We start from the raw sequence: 19,041 nt of genomic DNA on the forward strand, positions 1-19,041 counted from the left end.
CATTATCACCGTGAAGGTTCATAGGAAACAAAATGGAGACTACTAAAAACCAGTACACCCATGACGTACGGAGCAGTAAGGTTGAGAGGATTGACAATTAAACATCATAACCAAAATGGAGTCAATGATGAACTCCAAGGTCCAATGAGCCGGTATCCAGAGTCGGCATCCAATGCAATAGGAAGATTATCCAAAATCATATACAAATGTAAAGATCCACAGGGTTCGCTGAATCGCTTAAACTGGAGTGGTGGTAATAATGGAAACGGAAAGGACGAAAAAGAAAATTGACAAGATAGATCAGCCAAACAGCTGCATCAATTTTGAACAAGCAATAAAGAAAAGAAGCTCTCACCAAACACCGGTCATAAAGTCGTTCTAGAAAAAACAAAGGCAGGGTATGAGGCCCGTCACAAATAATGAAAACAAAGGAAATTTACCAGTCAGGTGTGTTAAGAATTCTCTTCTTCCAAGGCTGCTTTGATCTTCGCAAAGAATCCGGCGGGCCATTGAGCAAGTTCTTCTTCCTTGGGAATGCCACGCGCTTTGCAGTGGTGTACAACGTTGGCGAGGATGCGACCAAGCATGTCTTGGGTAACAGGGACGGCACCCTCAAGCTGAGCATCTGGGTGCAAGAATGGGTCTCGGGGACCGAGCATCTCTTCGATAGTTGGTCGAAGAGTTTGATCACGCTGTAGACAGCGCTTCAATGTTCGAATGAGTCCAGGGGGCACGGTGACACCACCGACACCATGAGTGGGAAAGTCGATTTGTACACGGGGGTTGGGAATTGCCATGATACGCTCATAATACTTGGCGATCTTAGCAAATGGTGGATGGCCGTAGACCATTTTGTACAAAATGCAGCCTAGACTCCAAACGTCGCTAGGCTTACCTAGTTTCATCACCTTGCCAACGCTCGCAGGGAGCCCAAGGGATGCGTTCGAGTCAACCAAGGCCTCGGGGGACATGTAATTGGGCGTTCCGACTTGTTGTTCTCGGTGAACATTCACGGTGTGGTCCTGGATGGCGTTGGCAATACCAAAGTCGATTAACTTTAGGCGTCCCTGGACCATAAGGAAATTGGCCGGCTTCAAATCGGAGTGGACAATGTTGTGCTCGTGAACGGCCTGGACACATTCGAGCATCTCCTTCCAGTAGAAGCGAGTGAAGTTGATATCGAAAACAGCATCTTCCGCATTGAGACGGTATACGAGAATCTTCTCTAGATCAGATTCGCCAATTTCCATGAGGACGCTGAGCGAATGTTTGTCCATGTTGAGTTCCCAATCAAACAAACGCACCACACGCTCAACATTCTCTAACTTCTTCAGTAGATCAATTTCACCCTTGTAGCCAGCGAGCGTGAGCGGGTCGAGATCCTCCAGATTTACTCGCTTCAGCGCGAAAATCTTGTAGTTTTCAGCCATCACACGATAGACGCGAGAACTACCTCCACGGCCAATGCAGTCTAGTCGAGTGAAATGTTTGTGGTTGATAGACACTTGAGTTCGCTTTTTACGTGATTGTGATGTCGATGCTCCACCAGTTGCAGTTGCAGTCTCAAGTACGGACATTTTCGGGGGCGGGGGCGCCGGTCGATGAGGGGTGTTACTACTTCTGGTAGCAAGAATCTTGCGTGGTGAGTTTCCTGCTGGTGTTTCGGCAACTTGTTTCTTTTCGGTTTCGTACATAGATGATAACTTGTCGGGTTTATCCAGCACATTCAAGCCCTGTGGTTTCGTTCGTCTGAAAGTTGGCGGAGGCTCATTCTCCTGGTCCCTTACTGAGGGCAGATGAGGTAAAGACGGAACTTTAAAAGCGGGTTGTTCTCTTGCGCTGGATGACCTCGAAGACTGGTCTGATGACGCAGGGGTGGACTTGGATTGCGATCCGTAAGACTTGGGCGAAGATGGCCTTGAGAAAGGACCGTCACTCCGCACTGTGCTTGCAGGTCGTTCAGGTCGTCGCCATTCACTCTCTTGTGGCGGGCTCGGGTCCGCCCATGAAACCTTGGGTGATGATGGTTTTTCAATATCTCGAGGTTGAGACTCAATATTATCATAATCGGGTTCTCCATTCTCCCTTAAGCCGTCATTGAGATAGTTATCTTCGTTGTTCTCTTCACTCTGGCGGCGCAACACTCCTCTTCGAGCAGGTCCATTGAGGAAAGTTCCAGTGAGTCGCCCAACCCGCTTGACTCGCAAAGAGCTCTGCGGGCCAAATTCATCCATGTTGCGATTCCGTAGAACCGAAGCAGTGCCGATTCGTGCCACAGGATCATCTTCGTAATGCGATTTCCGGCCGCTATCAGACCGATCAGCGCTGCCGTACTCATCGCCCGAGTTCCGTTCTGAAGAACGGTTCAGAGATGGCGACTGGGATGACGGGGACCTCGTGTTGCTGCGCGACGCATTGATTCGAACACTTCGCGGTCGTGGCGCAGGAGTTTTGAAGTCATCGGGATGCCTTTGCGCTTCCGGTTCGGCAATATGGCTATTGGAAAGTGGAGATCCTTCACGGGAGAACCTGGAGGCACCACCAATACGAACAACCCGCGGTGCTGGGCTGCCGGTGGAATTGTCATGGGGCGAGGAGTTTCGTGGCGATTGACTGCTCTGTCTAGAGCCCATTGCAGCGGCCCGTCGCTCATATGCGGCATGTCCTTTCTGGAGGCTGGGAGAGGATCCTAAGCCATCTCCGTCCAAAAGCGCTTTGACAGAGGCGCTGAATTTCGGCTCCGGAACTTCATCATCAGAGCTGTCGCCAGAGTAGTGTCTGGAGAGTGATGTTTTTGACCCCGCATGCTGGAGGGCTGGGGAGACCCGTCTGGAACCGGGACGTGAAACCGCGGATCGGGCCACCGGTCGGGATGGTTGTTGATACAGGTTGCTGTTGTATGCGGATGAAAGGGAATTCGGGGAGGCCATGGCGACTAGCGCACTACATTGAAGTCGGGAATCAATGTAGCCCTCGGCGACCCGGGGTTGTCGAATATCGAATGTTGGATGTTTGTTGTTCTCAAAACGGGAAAGTCCAATTGATCTGATGTTCCACCGCGAGCGGGCGCGCTACAAGGTCACGTGCTCTTCGGTTGCCATGGCGATCACCACAACAAAGAATGTCTGAATGGAAGGTTGCCTCTTACTACAGTACTACCAGTATTTAATTATGGCTGCACAGTATGAGCAAGAAGATTGAAATGTTTTTCAAAAGCACCAGATGCTTTTTAGCCGGAAGCTGTCAATTTTGAGGCTTTGAAACTTCAAGTTTGACGTCGGACAGTAAAGCACGATTACGTAGCGATCTACTTCCAACTTGGACCAATTTTTCCTGTCAGCTTCTCAGGCCTCACAGGGCTGTGGATATTGTTTGATTCTTTGAAATTAGTTTGGTGTAAACTTCAATGGAATCATGAATATCGTCAACTATTGATTCACAATTATTTACAATGCTCTGCATTGATCCAACCTTTCCTTGGAAAGCGGACGATTCAAATGTTCCCGACGTCTTACGTCCGCGGATATATATTTCTCAGCATATAGTAGCCACCATCTGGGCAGCCAGCAATTCTTTGCTAAAGTACGTATATTTCTAGTCTACCTACGTATGCATGGAGTCATTTCCATTGAGAAAGTTAAAAGCATGAATATACAGCCTGTCAGAGACCTCGGGATCTACGGTATTTGCGACCTGGTAAAGATCTCGAGTTTAAAAGTTCTACAATAGCATTGTTGCATAAATCCGATGTTTTCTATATTTTGTGACATGCAGGCCCCAGTTTAGAGCACCTAAGTAACTAGAGTACGGCGGCAATAGGAAAAGTAAAATTAACACCATGCATCCTCAAGTCTGCCTGAAAAAAGAGATGCATGTTTTCGATGAAGTCGAATTTTGTCCGAATGTTATCTCCTGGATGTTCATGTCGAAACTCAAATATAGATCGGAGTCCTATGGGACACGGTCGCAGCTGTCAACAACGTGAAATGACCCGAAACCTAACATTGAACCTTGGGAAAGCAAACATTGGATCTATCACATTGGACTCTGAAGACCGGAAGATTGAAATTACGCATGCTGTTGTGAAAAAGACCAATAAAGTCCCTTTAATCCACTGACTCACCTGTAAATGATCAGGACTGACCGCGGATTTCTGTGCATGGGCAGACGCAGAAGATCAAGACCTCGCCACAATGCTGCATTCTGCACTCTGCATCCAGTCTCCACAGTTGGCTGTAAGCACCAAGGGGCAAACACTCTGGAGTGGCGCCGAGGCATTGATCCAATTGGGCACTAACGGGTTCCTGCATGGACTTAAGTCCAGAGGATCTGAATTTCTCTTTGTCACCGAGATGGGAAATGGCAGGTCATAATTTGGCGGTGCATGTGTAGGGCCTTCTTCATTTGCCATGCGAGGATGCAATGCAATGCGATCCACCAACGCCCATTGGCAACATTAGGCGAGGTGCACATGTGATGCCGGTAGATCGATCGGATTTGATTAATTGTCTCGGTTAATGTTCCGTTTCCAGTAAAAGTTTTTGATCATTGAAAAGCTAGAAATTGGGTGGTGAGAATTCTGATAAAAATAAAGGAGAGCGCACGGAGTCGGTATCCCAAGGCGGGCATATGTCCTTTTTCCCCCAGTGGTTCAAGGATTCGGATAGGGCGTTTCATAGTGCCTAAATTCGAGGTTAATTTGTAGAACCATATGTTGGCGAAATCAATAGATCGGAACGCGCTCCATTTTAGATTCCCAGTGGGCTTCTATATGTACCATGGAAGTAAATATTGAAGAAGAAAAACCATCTGGTGGATGCCTAGGATGATCGCTTCCGCCGGCTACCGACCGTAGGAAGCTGCCGGATAATGTGCAAACTGACTCTCAATCGGAGAAGATCACTTGTCACACCTTTCGTTGCAAATCAGACTTATCGCAATTTGAAGCAGGAGCCACTGGGACAACCGTGAGCGTAACTGTTCGCTCATAAACCTTAACCCTGGTGGGCTGAGACATGTTCGAACAAGATACTATATTTCACACCCACCCGGTCACCATATGTCTCTCCTCAAGACGCCTCCAAAGCCTAAAAAGCTTTTCTTAGAAGTATGGGAACCAAGGTTGATGATGAAACCGCGATCGCTTCATAGAATCAGGATCAGGGTCAACGAACCGGTTCCCCAATCCGAAATGTGGTGATGGCGTAGCACTAGGGGTTAGCGTTGTTTGGGAGCATTAGTTAGTGGAGCCTAAGCTCCTAAGCTGCAGACAAGCTTAAAGGCTAGGAAGCACAGCAGGTGTCCCCACTCAGGTTAAAAATTTCCCCTGCTCCGAGTAGCACTACGCCGTATTGAGTTAAGCCTAACCCTCCCCGAGGCCGCCGTCGTGTGGGACGTCGGGAAGCCCCTGGACCTTGGCATTTGTTTTGGATCCCACGCTAGTGTGAAGGAAGCCAATTTTAGGAACAGCCTCAAACCCTCGTCTTTTTTTTTTCCCCCTCCGAGCCATGGGTAGCCTCCAAGTCTGCGACGGCCTACCGTTTACATCGTCTACAGAGTGGAGACTAGGGCTTGAAATGCAGGAGGCCCTCACTATTGTTGCGATCCCGGCCGTGGCGTGCATTAGTGCTGGTCACAACCTTGGAAACAACCCTGTTCCTGGATTTGAGGGGATTTTGGTTCGACCAGTCTAGACAGCCTCGGAAGACGACCGTGGAGATGGTCCCTGGGGGTGGGTTCGCATGTATGCTGCATCTTACATACCTCGCCACCGTCAATCCTTCCGAGATGCTGCCGCACCTGCATAATCAAGACATAACAATCAAGGCATAACATTTGGCAGGTCATCACACGGTCAAAGAAAAAAAGAAATTAAAGATCATCACAGGCAACGAGTCACTGTACGTAAATGCGGTAAATCTACGGAGTACATACGTCAACGGTCCTATAAATACATCATCTGAAAAAGACCACATCGATACCAGGATAAATTGTCATCCGTTTGATACTCTCGACCGGAATCAATGGTGCCATGGTATGGAGTCCTGTTCGATAGGTCGCTTTCAAGTTTTCCGGTGGAATTGACAAAACAGAGAGTGAATCCACACATTTCCCAAAAGCGTATAGACCGTGCAGTATGGTCTTTGTCTAAACTCCCGGGGTTGCCAGCCATATTGGGCGGATCCATAACCAGCCACTCGGAACCCTTTCACGCCGACCTACCCCTGCAGAGGTTCTCAGGTACCAAAAAAAGAAGAAAAAAAAAAGGTCTGTGGGCATGAGTTGATACTGTGCTCCCAAAAAAGGGGAGGTGCAAATGGTTACAGCCAAATTAATTCTTCGGGATATGGGTCATCAACCGTTGGTGGGTCCATGACGATCGTTTCCCCTGGCTCACAGGGCGATGACCGAATGTTGCCTAGGATTTTCATTCTGTTTACCTCGTTGAGAGAATTTGCCGACCTCGCCCTCGTGCATGTATGTGCTGGTTAGTTTCTTCGACTGCGGGAGAAAAGAAGATCTGGATAAGCTGGCAACGTGTGGTGCCGTGATGGGCCGGGTATCAAGACCCCAATGGAGTGGACACAGTCGGTATGCAAATCGAAGATGATCCGTAATCTGACACCTTTTCTGACGACCTTGCCACAGATGGACGGCACGGGCACCTTTGTCTCCAGTCTGGCCGGTGGATCCTCACTGGTCCATGTATCCACAACTTGCCCTGGAAGATCCAGGTCTACCCCCCCCGTATCCGAGAGCCTAAGGGGTTAGCTAGCTCCAAATGTGGACTAAGGCTTCGAGACCGGGGTAGCCCTCTTGGTCCAGCGTGGATCGATACTTCTCCTGCCCAGGCCGAATTCTCTTGCTCCCACGATCAGGGGTATATAAAGATCGAGGATCGTCACCTCGATTGACATTGCTTCATCAGTTTGTTTTTCATTTTCAACCTTTTCCTCAGTCTATCGTTAATACCTTCCGCAGACGGCTTTCTTAGTCCGTCTTGCTACTTCCTTTCTTGTCTCTTCTTTTTTTTACGCCATTTTTGTATAAATCTTTCGCCATACACACACTCGCTATCATCAACTGAGAGACAATGCGTTATTCTCTTGCTCTGCTTGCCGGTCTGGCGGGCTCGTCCCTAGCCTACCCGGCTGAAGTTTCTAACGAGCGCCGTACTTTCGGTCTCGTTGCCGATATCCTTGGTAACGTTGGTTCGGAGGTTGGCTCCATCCTCAACACCGTTCTGGGTGGTCACGGCCACGCTAGTGCTAGTGCCCACGCCAGTGGCTCCGTTAGCCTGCTCGCTGGTCTGAGTGCTCGCGGTGCTGCTGCCCTCGAGGGTGGTGCTCTTGGATGCAGCCATTCTACCATTCATGCCGGTGCCCGTGGTGAGCTGAAGACCTGGTTGTCCAGCCAAACCCACATCACCGGATCCCTGAAGACCTCCCTCTTGTCTTGGTGTGAGGGCCACATTAGCACTCTGGATGCTGGTGTCACTGCCGGCCTCGCTGTCTACATCCCGACTTGTGCCGACCTCGCCGCCAAGGAATCCATCTACGTTACCATCGATGGTATCTTCGAAGCCTCTAGCCTCGAGTCCACCCTTATTCTCAGCGCTTCTGCTCAGACTTCCCTTACTGCTTTCATCTCCGCCAACGCCGACCTGGATGTCGATGTCAAGGCCGGTCTCCACCTTTGCGCTGCTGGTGGTATTGTTGGCAGCTTGAGTGCCGACATCAAGGCTTCCCTTCTCACCTGGATTCAGGGCTCTGACTGCGGTCTCGGTGCCACCCTGAAGGCCTCCGTTCTTGCCTGGATTAAGGGCGAGGCCGGTGCTGACCTCGTTGCCATTGGCTCTGTCTCTACCGATGCTCTTACTTCCCTCTCCGTTGGTGCCTCCGTTGAGGTCCTCGTCGAGGAGTCTGGTATCCTTTCTACCTCTGCCCTTGCCTCTATCGCCGCTTTCCTCGAGGCTGATGTCTCGGTTGACATTGACGTGAACGTTCGTGCTGCTCTCAAGGCCTGTGCCGAGGGCAAGCTTGCCTCTGCCCTTAGCGTTGATCTCCGTACTTCCCTGGCTGTCTGGCTGTCTGGCTCTGACTGCACTCTCGGTGTTGAACTGAAGGCCGTTATCCTGCTCTGGCTGTCCGTTGCTGTTACTGCTGAGGCCTCCGTCGGTGTCGTCTCTGGTCTCGTCGTTGATATCACCTCTTTCCTGACTGAGGAGATCATCTCTCTCCTCTCCGTCAACCTCCGTGGTGCTCTTGCCCTCCTCGAGGCTGGTGAGAGCCTGACCCTGCTTTCCTGGGAGGCTCGTGCTGAGCTCGCTGCCTTCCTCGGTGGCTGCACCAGCATTGACATCAGCGTTTCCATCGAGGTTATCATCATCGAGTGGTTCACCGGCTGCAGCATTGGCTCCGGCTCCGGCTCTTCTCCTTCCGGCTCTGCCTCTGTCCCTAGCCTGCCCTCTGCCACTGCCTCCATCGTGCCCAGCGGCCCTGCTGCCTCCGGCTCCGTTCCCTCTGGACCTGCTGCCACTGGCTCCGTTCCCTCCGGCCCTGCTGCTTCCGGCTCCGTTCCTTCCGGCCCTGCTCCCTCTGGCCCTGCTGGCTCCGGCTCTGTTCCTTCCGGCCCTGCTGCCACTGGCTCCGTTCCTTCCGGTGCTTCGCCCACTGGTTCCGGCGCCGCTCCCTCCGGCCCTGCTGCCACTGGCCCTGCTCCCTCCGGCCCTGCTGCCACTGGCCCTGCTCCCTCCGGCCCTGTTGCCTCCGGCTCTGTGCCCGCTGGCCCTGCTCCTTCCGGCCCTGCTGCCTCCGGCTCTGTGCCCTCTGGCCCTGCTCCTTCCGGTCCTGCTGCCTCTGGCTCTGTTCCTTCCGGCCCTGCTCCTTCTGGACCTGCTGCCACTGGCTCCGTTCCCTCTGGCCCTGCTCCCTCTGGCCCTGCTGCCTCTGGCTCTGTTCCTTCCGGCCCTGCTCCTTCTGGACCTGCTGCCACTGGCTCCGTTCCCTCCGGCCCTGCTGCCACTGGCCCTGCTCCCTCTGGACCTGCTCCCTCTGGACCTGCTGCCTCCGGCTCTGTCTCGGTCCCTGCCGGCCCTGCCCCTACCGAGACTGTTGTTATGAGCACCCCCTGCGCTGGCGGAGCCGGTGCCGGTGAGACTGAGACCATCAGCTACAGCACTGCCTTCACCGAGACCCTTGTCGGCACTGGTGCCGTCGGTTACACCTCGACCCTCATCTACAGCACTGCCTACACCGAGACCATCCACTACACTGAGACCGTCTCCGCTCCCGCTGTCACTGTCGCCCCCTCTGGCGTCTCTCCCGAGGGCTCCGGTGCCATCACCACCGTCTACGTCACCCAGACCGCTACCGTCTGCGGATGCGAGTAAAACATCTCACTACCCATCTCTCATCCATTTATGACGCTCGGCGTCTAACCATATTTTCTTTTTCCTTATGATAAGACCTTTACCTCTTGAAGTGGTGTGGCCTGCAGATCTGTTCAAACTATCTCAGGCCATGGTCAACAGCATTCCTCCATGTTCACCTACTCGGTGATTCGTTTCCTTGCCTCTGTCCTGCCTGTAGATATCTAATTCTAATTCTAATCTGCTTTGGGAGATTTGGTCTAAACTGTTGGATAGACTCTTGGCGGATTGCGGCTCTGTTTTTTCGCAGAGCGAAGATCACTTGTTATTTTTTCTGATCAAGATATCCTACTTATTCCCATCAATGGAGTACATTCCTTAGCTTCTTGTATATTTGTGCGTGCCTTTATTGATTCTTTTGCTTTTTTGGCTATTTTGAGTTGACTTTGATGCAAAAAGTTATTTCTTACACAGCAAACGAAAAAGAGATCAAAAATATCTTCATATGAACAGTTCCTTTTCAAATTTAGTTTCTAAAGGTGTACTGTATTTCGGCTTTGAATGTCCTGAACTCAGTGTTGAAATCCATACGGTCTTTACCATACCGAAGATGTAATCTTTCAAGTCCGAGCTCAGAACCGACTCAATTCTCTTCGTGTACAAAAATAAAAAAAATAAAAAAAAAACATACATTGATAACCAAGGATAATGCCCCAAAGAAAAAACAGAATAGGTATACGAAAAGATGTCCGAAATCAACAGAAATCTACGAAATATGATCAATCCTTCCCGAGGTCTTTCAAGCTTCTACAGCAGCCATCTGTATACCATTAGTCTCCCCAACCACCACCTTCTCTTCAACCTCACTTGCAACCACAACCTCTGGCACAGCGGTTGGTTCAGGGTAAAAATCAATTTTCCCTCCGTCTTGAATAACCCCAGTGCGATCCGAAAGACTACGAGCCCGCACATAGGGATCAAGTCGCCAATAATTATCCGACAACTGCTTGATCACAGCATCACGACGGTTGTCCAAGGAATCATCCTGAGAACCCGTGATCCACTCCGCATTCATACGGAACAAATCATCACCAAGCTCCTTTCTTTCCTGAAGGATCGTATCTCGAGTCGCCGTATCACGGAGCCTCTCATTTTCATTAGGCCTGGGCTCGATGTATTTGACTTCCCAGTCTTCGGGGCCTCCAAGCTCTTTGATAATATGTTCTGCAGGAACGAGAGTCTCCAGCTCTCTGGTACCAGTGACAAAATGAACTTTCGAAGCGACCACCGGGTCAAGGAGACCATTGATGATTTTCCAGAATCCTGATCGCAACATGTTAGCCGAGCTATGATATCGGATACGAGATGTGGGTAGATCGGAACGCACCGGAAAAGATCCAAGGGGCATTATAGAAAATCATAGCGCCCAACGATTCAGGATAATATTCCTGAAAGGAATCAATGATGAATTTTACGGGAGCCAGTTCCTGTCAAATGTCAGCTTAGAAACTATCGAAGTCTAAATCAAATGTCTCATCCACATACCCAGTTTGAGATAGAAAACGAACTCAAATCAAAGACAATAGCCTACATTCCAAATCTTGGTTAGTCTCCACCGAACCATCGAAGTTTCTAAGCGATCCTTCCAGAAGCCTGGAAGATCCGGGGTGGAACATGTCATGCATACGTACCATCGACTCCACAGGAGGAACCATTAGTAGCCTCACGAGCTCAATTAAATGAATGATATAATCATTCAGCCCCTCAGTCGTCTGAGCGCCCGGCTGGTGAGTCCGCACCCGGACAATACAAATAGGACGACCGTCGAGATCGACTCCGTGCAGATGTCCTTTGCCCGTATACGCCTGTAATAAGAATCCCTCACCATTTTTCTTCGCGATGGAATCTCCCTCCAATTTGGAATTAATAAATGCGTGTTCTTCTCCTTTGGCCAGCGCCTCGTCGACCTTGAACTCATTCATACGCCAGTTAAGTGTGCGTACGAACTTGATCCAGGCTTTGGGGACGTCCCATTTTTCTGCGCGTAGGAATCGTAGACATAATGCGTCGGGATGGTCTTGTTTGAGTATTGACAAGAATGCGGTGCGGATTTTGTCACCGGGAAGCTGGGTAAGCAGGGATTCGACTGCCCGGAGCTCGTTTGCGCCTGCGCCTAGACGTTTCAGTGACGAGAGCAGATTCGATGGGATTGTAGATAGTTCTTCATTGGTTGGTTCAGTTGTTGCGCGACTGAAAGAGAAGAATCGTCGACGTCCAGCGTTTGTACTCGAATTCGCTACTGAGGTCGTGTCGTCTGTACTCGATAATGAGGGATCCCATGATTGCTGAATGCATTTCCAGAACTGCTGTAGCTTTTCTTGTTGGACTGGGGTGAGGTTCCCCACATAGCCTTCTGGGACGGGGATCGGATCAGGCATTGGGGCTGGAATGAGAGATTTCACGATGCACGGTAGCTTTGTTTGTTTAGTGGGATTGAGGGATCGCGGTAGGTACTTATGTGCTTATTCGGCAAAAGGATTTGCTTTTGCAATAGCTTTGGACCCCATCCTATCCAATGATGATGACCCCTTTCGCCCCTCCATGTGATCTTAGCTGCATTAGCCCCGCACGCGAAGCCGAGGGAAATCCCCTGGACTGTACGCAAGGGTCAGATCTGCAGTCCATGGGGTTTGTGATCTACAGGTAGGACCCGGGGTAATAATCTAAACTTGGAAGTGATGAACTACTGGGCTTGTGATCGAATTCTTCGGAGTAACATGGCTCTATGTCTTATGTCTTAGTGGGGGCCGAGTTCCAAGCCTATTTAAAGATGTTAAGATTACCAGTTTGAGGAATTAGAATTTCAGGTATGACTTGATTCCTAGAAACTGCCGTCGCTGTAGGCATGGGGCCCAGAACCAGTACCTACCTTTTCATTAATAATACACTCCAGTTGAGATAGAAGAAGTCGTAGATCCACATCAATATGGAAGGTGAATGTTCCTCCATTAGATGTTAGAGTTCTCAAGGGTTCCTCGAGTGAGGGACTTGTCCACCTCACTCGGTATCCTTCATTTCCTCATCCTCCGCGTTGGGTTGCATCTCGAGTGGTTTGGGAGTCAATGGGTCTTCGGACTGATCAGCATTCTCTGGTTGTTTTTCGGGTGTAGATACAGATGTGTCACGTCTTCTGTGAGCAGCTGGAGTGTGTCGCTCCAAAGAGCGGCGCCGTTCATGCTCTCTGCGAGGGCTGCGGCTGCGGCTGCGGCTGCGGCGTCGTCCATACCCACGACCACGAGTCTCTTCGTCGTTCAATCGGGAAGTGTCGCGTTCATATCGTCTACCTCTATCACGCGAACGTTGTCGATAGCGAGGGAGATCGCTCGAGCCAGAGTTCTTGCGGTCCTGGCGCCGAGAGGATGGTGTCACGCTGCGGGAGAACGAGCGCCGTCTCCGTTCATCTCTGGGAATTGGTGAGCGTGGATTATTCTTGTCAATAGATCTGTTTCGATCACCGTAGTTTGGGCTGCGCCTAGTTCCCTCACGGCTGCGCGAGCCGGGGGAGATAGATCGACTGAAGGTTCCGCGGCGGCGGTCTGGAGACCGTGCACGACCAGCATGACGCGGCTCCCGAATGGATGAACGAGAAGGGGAATGGAGGGAGCGAGATCGGGAGCGAGATTGAGAAGGGGAGCGAGAGCGGCGGCCTTGGTTCGAGCTAGACGGGACATAAGAATCAAAGTTACGGCGAGGGGGTTCACGGTATCGGTCCCGGCTTCGATTGCGAGGGGGAGGGGATCGCGATCGTCGGCGGTAGTTGTCATTAAAACCACGGTTCCGACCAGGGGCCCTCTGTCCCCGTTCGCGATCACCACGGGCTCCGCGTTCTCTGTTTCTGATGTCACCCAATTCGCGCTCCCGGGCGATATCTTGCTCACGCTGTCGTCGAGCGGATTCGGCGGCTCTCTCGGCTTCAGCCTGCAATATTATGCATCAGCAAAGATTTTGCGCCGAATCGCAGGCTCGGACTCACCTTTTCTTGGATGAGCTCGAGCTTTTTCGCTTCTAAGAGTTCCTTTGGAACACCCTGGGGATTCTCTTGACCGCTCAGACACAGCAGCCAAAGATCCTTGCAGAACTTGGGGGTATCTTTGTCAAGAAATCCTGTCAGTTGGATTTGGATTGCCTTGATATCAGGCTAATTGTGTTACGGAAATGTCAGTAAGACATGAGCAATGATTCGAAGTACCGCAGGAAACATACGTAGCGGGTGCCTTCAATTAGGCCAAAGCAAAGCTCGATGACTACATCGTCTTCATTGCCAAGAATCTCAGAAATCCGGCCTGCGATCCATCTATAGTTTAATATGGTGATTAGCATGTGGTCTTCGCGATCCAAATCCGGGGAAGGGCGGACAGACTTCTTCATAACCTCAATGTTGACTTTCTGCATATCAACCTTGCGACTAAACTCGGGGGGAAACTTAGTCTTCCGGAGAAGCTTCTGATCCACCGGAGCGGCCATTATGGGTGGTGTGAGATTGGTAGTGCAGTGATTGAGAGTTGAGAAAGAGTCGCGTTGGTGGAGAAACATGCGCGGATATTCAAAGGCGGTCTGAGAAACTGCATCGTCCAGGATTCACCGCCTTGGAGATCATTGTCGCCTGATGGATCGGGCATCAGTACTTGCTCCAACCCTGATCGAAGTATGTACGGAGTACTTCGATCACCAGAACTTCAACCCATCATTGCAACCAAAGGAATCGCCATAGGCCCATGATCTGCACAGAAAATAGCATGCCTCTGCATATCTTATATGAAGCCCTTATACTACAACAAAAATGCAGCGGCCTCCAGCATACTCTGGAGCCCTGTCAACGGCGCTCAGTGCTCAGTTCTGTTCAGTGGGCAAAAGGCGACGAGGAATAAGCACTCATCCAGGAGGGGAGTGCTAGAACTTGGGAGTGGAGATCTAGTCAGTAGGGAGGCCTTTTTAATAAGCCTACAATATAGCCAAGGAGCTACCAAACCTGAAGCCTTTCCCAGTTTTGACTGTTAAATACTCCATTTATCATTTCCGTGATCCCGGGAACCCCCGTGACCTGTGAGAATGTAAGATGATTTATATAAGTGATGCTTTGATTTCGAAAAGTAAGCGGTCAAGAGGCTCGGATATGAATAATGGGAAGTTTAGATAAAGCGTCCGTCTTGTAATTGGACCCGTCATGTAATTATAAAATAAAAAGGCAATATCCATCATCCCGAATTTCCAACCTCACAGACAGCAACTCCAAGCGCCCACTCCGATCTCAAAACCTCCGCTGCAGTAATCCTCGACTCCGAATCAGGATGTAACATCGCATAGATCACATTTCGGCAACGCTGTTTTGGGAAAATTAGATAATTTGCCCGTCTTAAGTCTTACTTAGAAGGGCGACAGATCAACTCACAAGCCTAAGCACCTGTATAGGACCATAGCCGTCATCGGTCAGGCGACAGTCAAGATAATTGGCAAAAGGCTTTTCAGGATTCACTGTCTGTGCCCTGCTCCAAAGGAGCTTGCCAGATATCAGAGCCATGTATATTATACCGCAAGCCCATATATCCCCAGCTCTGATATCGGAACCATGATGATGTGAGTAGCTTTGATGGTAAGAGCCGCGTCGACTAGAGAACCTCTCTGGAGGAAGATAAGGAACACTTGACTCCAAAAGCTTCCTCCGAATACAAATCTTTGGTCTGTAGTTAAAAGCCGGAATCGAGTTCAAACTGGGTCCCGACCCGGAGTCACACGACGGGAGATTATTACCATGCAATATTTCAACCAGTTCCCGGACTGCATCTTCGTCTTCCCCAAAACCACTTACCTTTACTGCGCCTTCGGTTGTGAAGAGGACATGTTCTGGTTTCAAATCGCCGTGGACAATGTCCTTTGCGTGTAAAAATGCCACTGCGCGAAGTATTTGAATAATCCAGCAGTTCAACTCTTCCGTTGAGATCTTGTCTTTTCGTGGCTCTTCTTGGGAAAGAAAGGATTTAAGGCTGCCACCGCCGCAGTAGGGCATAACGAGGCAGAGGTGCTTCTTTTCATTGTAAAGTATGTCGATAATTGGGATCACATTAGGGTGGCATAGTGAAAATGATTCACCTTGGTTTCTGCAGGGGCATAGAGCGGTTGATTGGGCGCAGTGAAACATTTTGACTGCATAGAGCTCTCTTGTTGTCTTGTGAATTGTGGAAGCCCGCCTCAATTTCGTCAGCACAGGGGTCGATGGAGATCTTTCTGGCGATTTGATTTGCTCAACCGGTGCTTTCTTTTCGTATAGTTGAACAGTATTTGAGCCGTCGTAATGGAGAACCCTGTTGAATTTCCCGTAATTCTTTGCAAAAGATGTCTGAAATGCGGCTTTTGCCTCGTGATTTGGCGACGAGACGCTGCACGCCCGTCCAAATTTTAAAGAAGGCACAGTTGTAAAGTCTTGACGAAAGGCCTTTGCCGATTCCGATTGGACTTCACGTTCGGGCAACAGCCATCCCCATCCAGACAATGCGTTGGTTAGTCCATTGAAGATGCGAGGGGTCTCGAAATCTTTTGTTTCTCTGCTATCGTCCTTCCTTGTATGATGGCGATGAGATGGCAAGGGGCGAGAAGGCAATTCGACTTCCTCGAAGGTATCATGTAGATAAAATGGAGGGTTTTCCTTATTCATTCTTTGTGACCGTGTATGTATCTGTTGACCTGGGGATTTTTGATAAACAGCCTTAGGCCGAAGGGAGACTATTAAGTAGTTATTACAGGAGGTTCATCGAGAAGGTAGTTTTGGTGATGGATGACGGTATGATAAATCATGGCACCTGACTTGGGACCCGTAACCTTGGTTGGAAAGTGGTGTACAACCAATGGCTGGTTCCCGAGGTCCCGCTCGCTGAGTACCGCAGCCATAACATTCATCCATGGTTTACCCCCACCATTCGAGGTCACAATCCTCCATGCCCGGTCCAGAATGTGTGAAAGATCCATGACCTTGGGGCAGATCTCGACTTTCAAGGTTGGGAATATATATTCTGAGGGTATTGTCAATGGTCGAAGCCTTCAAGCAAGCCATCATGTACTGAAATTCCCTACAGCTTTATGATTTTCCTAAAATACTAGCCCGACATGTCAAATGGTTGCCATGCCACTTTCCGAACCAAGTGATCGAAATAAATCGTTCCAACTCAACCTTTGACTTCGCAGTAGTATGGAAATGCGTCGACCTACAAGCTCCTGATGTGGTCGAAGTGCTCGGGAAGCTAAATCTGATTACTTGCATGGGCTTGGTAGATAGATAGTGCAATACCGAAATTTTGGCCAGGTGTATTTTGACCTTTTATATATCTTGAATGCCGTAACCAAAGGGATAGATTTAATTTTGGCCGCAAGGTGATGAGGTTTTGTTGAATCGTAGCTTTGCTCGAGCGGAAATCCATAAGGTTGGAGATAGAATAATCGTGTGACCAAAAGCAAACCTGTTTTGAGTGTCTAATATACCTGATCTCTTATCTCAGAAGCTAAGATTGGACAATTTCCTTCAAGATGTACTCAATTGGTAGATTGTAGCCGACAGCTCTCATCGGGCCGCCTGATCGTCTGTTCAGCTGTATGCAAGGGTGATAAAAACAAATCAAACCATTCGGCCAATCAGACACTCTTACCACTACAATGAAGCTATGAAATGTGGTACATTCCACCAAATTGCTTTTTCTGTTTTCAATAGCTGTGCATTATGCTCATTTGCTTTTTCTTTGTCCGATGTTCCTTTAAAGACAATTTTCTCTCTCCATCATGCCGTTCCTATAACAAACAACCAGACACCCCGAGGTCTTTCGTCCAAGAGATGTGGAAAAGCAAAAGTCACTTGGATCGTGATTACGGATCGGCATTGACAATAAGCCTCAATGATCCTTGCTATGAGATACACTACGGAGAAGAACAGCCATTAACGAGAGTTCCCACTTCATCTTCCGATCAAAAAAGGGAGGATGAAGTTGGCGGGAGGCACCTTGCTGGACTTTTATTTGGGATCGTTTGTTTCACCTGCATCGGCACAGCCCTGGCGATATTTTGCGCGATAATTGCAACACACCCTCGTACCAGTCAGGTGGCATGAGCTGCATGAACTGCACGGTATGGATGTAGGTAAGATTGAGTTATATGCAGATAACCTCCAGTTTCATGGTGCGAAGCTGACATTATCCTATAGCTTCTAAAGCTATCTAGCCAATGAAACCATGGATTTATATGACAAAAATAAGTGTCCACAAAGCGTGGTTTGCAGGATTGCGCGAGTCTTTGGACTCAATTTTGCCGTTTTTTATGTCAAATAATGGCCTTTTCACATATCCCGGATATATTTCGCTCCTTAACGGAGTTGATAGCAAATAGGTACGCACAACCTTTTTTCTATCGCCACGCATCTGTTCACAGCCACTGACTACTGATTAGCAGAATTAAAACGGCCTTTACCAAGCAACAACCAGTGAGGAGCATGGACTCCGGGGCATAATCACGCTTAACCACTCAAGGTCCCACTCGTTTATTTGCTTGGAAGCTGACTATACGGAGATTCCTGTGGAACAAATGGATGCGCGTGGATTCGATCGCTTGGAAGGGCCCACAGGCTGGGTGGGAACTTATCTTTCGTTTCCTCTCAATCGTTAGATTTGACTTCTTCGCATCAACGCACTTTCTTCTATGTGGCCTAGAAAATATTGGGATTTAGTTACCAAGAGTCTAAACTCTTCTTGGAGATTGGCTAGCATATATGCTGTATGAACCTCGTGGCCTGATGCGCTCTGCCATCGAAGGGTTCTCTTGCGGAGATCTTGTTTTCTTTACCGCACATTTGTCATATAACAACAAGCCCCCCAACATCAATCTTTCGGCTAGCAATGTCAAGTTTCGTCCCGAACTCCACACGAAGGTCTCAGAACTCCTCAAAAGCGGCAAAGGCCTCATTCTCACGTTGTCTGATTACCGTGAAGCAACAATGCAGCCATTCCCATTGGACAACAATGATGATGCGTTTGATAGCGGGCGCTTCTTCTTCAAACCCCGTCAATCCTTCGAGGTAAAAGTGTGGATTGACCCCAAGGCGCCTAGTGCCAATGGGCCCGGGCTTTTGGATGATTTGTCTGAGTTGGTTGGACAGGGCCAGATGGATCCCGGCGAAGATGTGTATTGGGATGTGGGCGTGTTGAACAAAGACCCATTTGCAGATGAGACGAACGAGACTCCGTGGGATGAAGAATTGAATGCGACCACGAGCGTGCTAAATACTGCCACCGTGTAGTAGACATGCGCTCCCGAGGAAAATTGATATCTTCGGAGTCTCCAGACTCTTGGAAACAGGGTTTTTTTGGTGAGAGGAAAGATTTTAGAAACCAAATCAAAATCATCGTTCCTATACTATCGTTCACAAAGGCTGCTCGCACGTAGTTACTCGCCTTCGCAGTAGCCCTATAGCTGGGTGTAGTCGCTGATCCATAAATCCCGAATTGTTCATCATGAACCTTTCAGCCGCCGCATCGGGCCCTCCAGAGATGATTCTCCAAGCCAGTATACAAGAATACGCTTCATCCAAGCCGCGATATAGATAAGAAAATGTGCCGTCTCAAAAGCATCACACCTGA

General features: G+C 49.5%; 6 protein-coding genes across 6 annotated transcripts; 2 read left to right on the forward strand and 4 right to left on the reverse strand.

Annotated features, from left to right (window-relative positions):
* Window positions 1-452: 452 nt before the first annotated feature.
* Window positions 453-2,930, reverse strand: N7484_007126 (serine/threonine/tyrosine protein kinase MPS1; the record flags this gene model as incomplete). The annotated part of the gene is made up of 1 exon (XM_057117513.1): window positions 453-2,930. One exon carries the CDS (start codon window positions 2,928-2,930, stop codon window positions 453-455), a length of 2,478 nt encoding a protein of 825 aa, XP_056970548.1.
* Window positions 2,931-7,093: 4,163 nt separating this feature from the next.
* On the forward strand, window positions 7,094-9,391 carry N7484_007127 (putative cell wall protein; the record flags this gene model as incomplete). Its single annotated transcript, XM_057117514.1, has 1 exon — window positions 7,094-9,391. The coding sequence occupies one exon, from the start codon at window positions 7,094-7,096 to the stop codon at window positions 9,389-9,391; it is 2,298 nt and encodes a 765-aa protein (XP_056970549.1).
* A 778-nt stretch (window positions 9,392-10,169) lies between these two features.
* N7484_007128 (CRAL-TRIO domain-containing protein) lies at window positions 10,170-11,808 on the reverse strand (the record flags this gene model as incomplete). The annotated part of the gene is made up of 4 exons (XM_057117515.1): window positions 10,170-10,693; window positions 10,758-10,857; window positions 10,916-10,957; window positions 11,062-11,808. 4 exons carry the CDS (start codon window positions 11,806-11,808, stop codon window positions 10,170-10,172), a joined length of 1,413 nt encoding a protein of 470 aa, XP_056970550.1.
* A 619-nt stretch (window positions 11,809-12,427) lies between these two features.
* Window positions 12,428-13,894, reverse strand: N7484_007129 (PWI domain-containing protein; the record flags this gene model as incomplete). Its single annotated transcript, XM_057117516.1, has 3 exons — window positions 12,428-13,348; window positions 13,404-13,568; window positions 13,634-13,894. 3 exons carry the CDS (start codon window positions 13,892-13,894, stop codon window positions 12,428-12,430), a joined length of 1,347 nt encoding a protein of 448 aa, XP_056970551.1.
* Window positions 13,895-14,625: 731 nt separating this feature from the next.
* On the reverse strand, window positions 14,626-15,860 carry N7484_007130 (kinase-like domain-containing protein; the record flags this gene model as incomplete). The annotated part of the gene is made up of 2 exons (XM_057117517.1): window positions 14,626-14,751; window positions 14,820-15,860. Coding segments are annotated over 2 exons (1,167 nt in total), but the record flags the coding sequence as incomplete, so codon positions are not given.
* Window positions 15,861-18,173: 2,313 nt separating this feature from the next.
* Window positions 18,174-18,701, forward strand: N7484_007131 (uncharacterized protein; the record flags this gene model as incomplete). Its single annotated transcript, XM_057117518.1, has 1 exon — window positions 18,174-18,701. One exon carries the CDS (start codon window positions 18,174-18,176, stop codon window positions 18,699-18,701), a length of 528 nt encoding a protein of 175 aa, XP_056970553.1.
* Between the last annotated feature and the right edge of the window lie 340 nt (window positions 18,702-19,041).

The sequence above is a fragment of the Penicillium longicatenatum genome (genome assembly GCF_028827895.1).
Source record: "Penicillium longicatenatum strain IBT 33135 chromosome Unknown contig_4_segment0_segment0, whole genome shotgun sequence".
Classification (NCBI taxonomy): Eukaryota; Fungi; Ascomycota; class Eurotiomycetes; order Eurotiales; family Aspergillaceae; genus Penicillium; species Penicillium longicatenatum.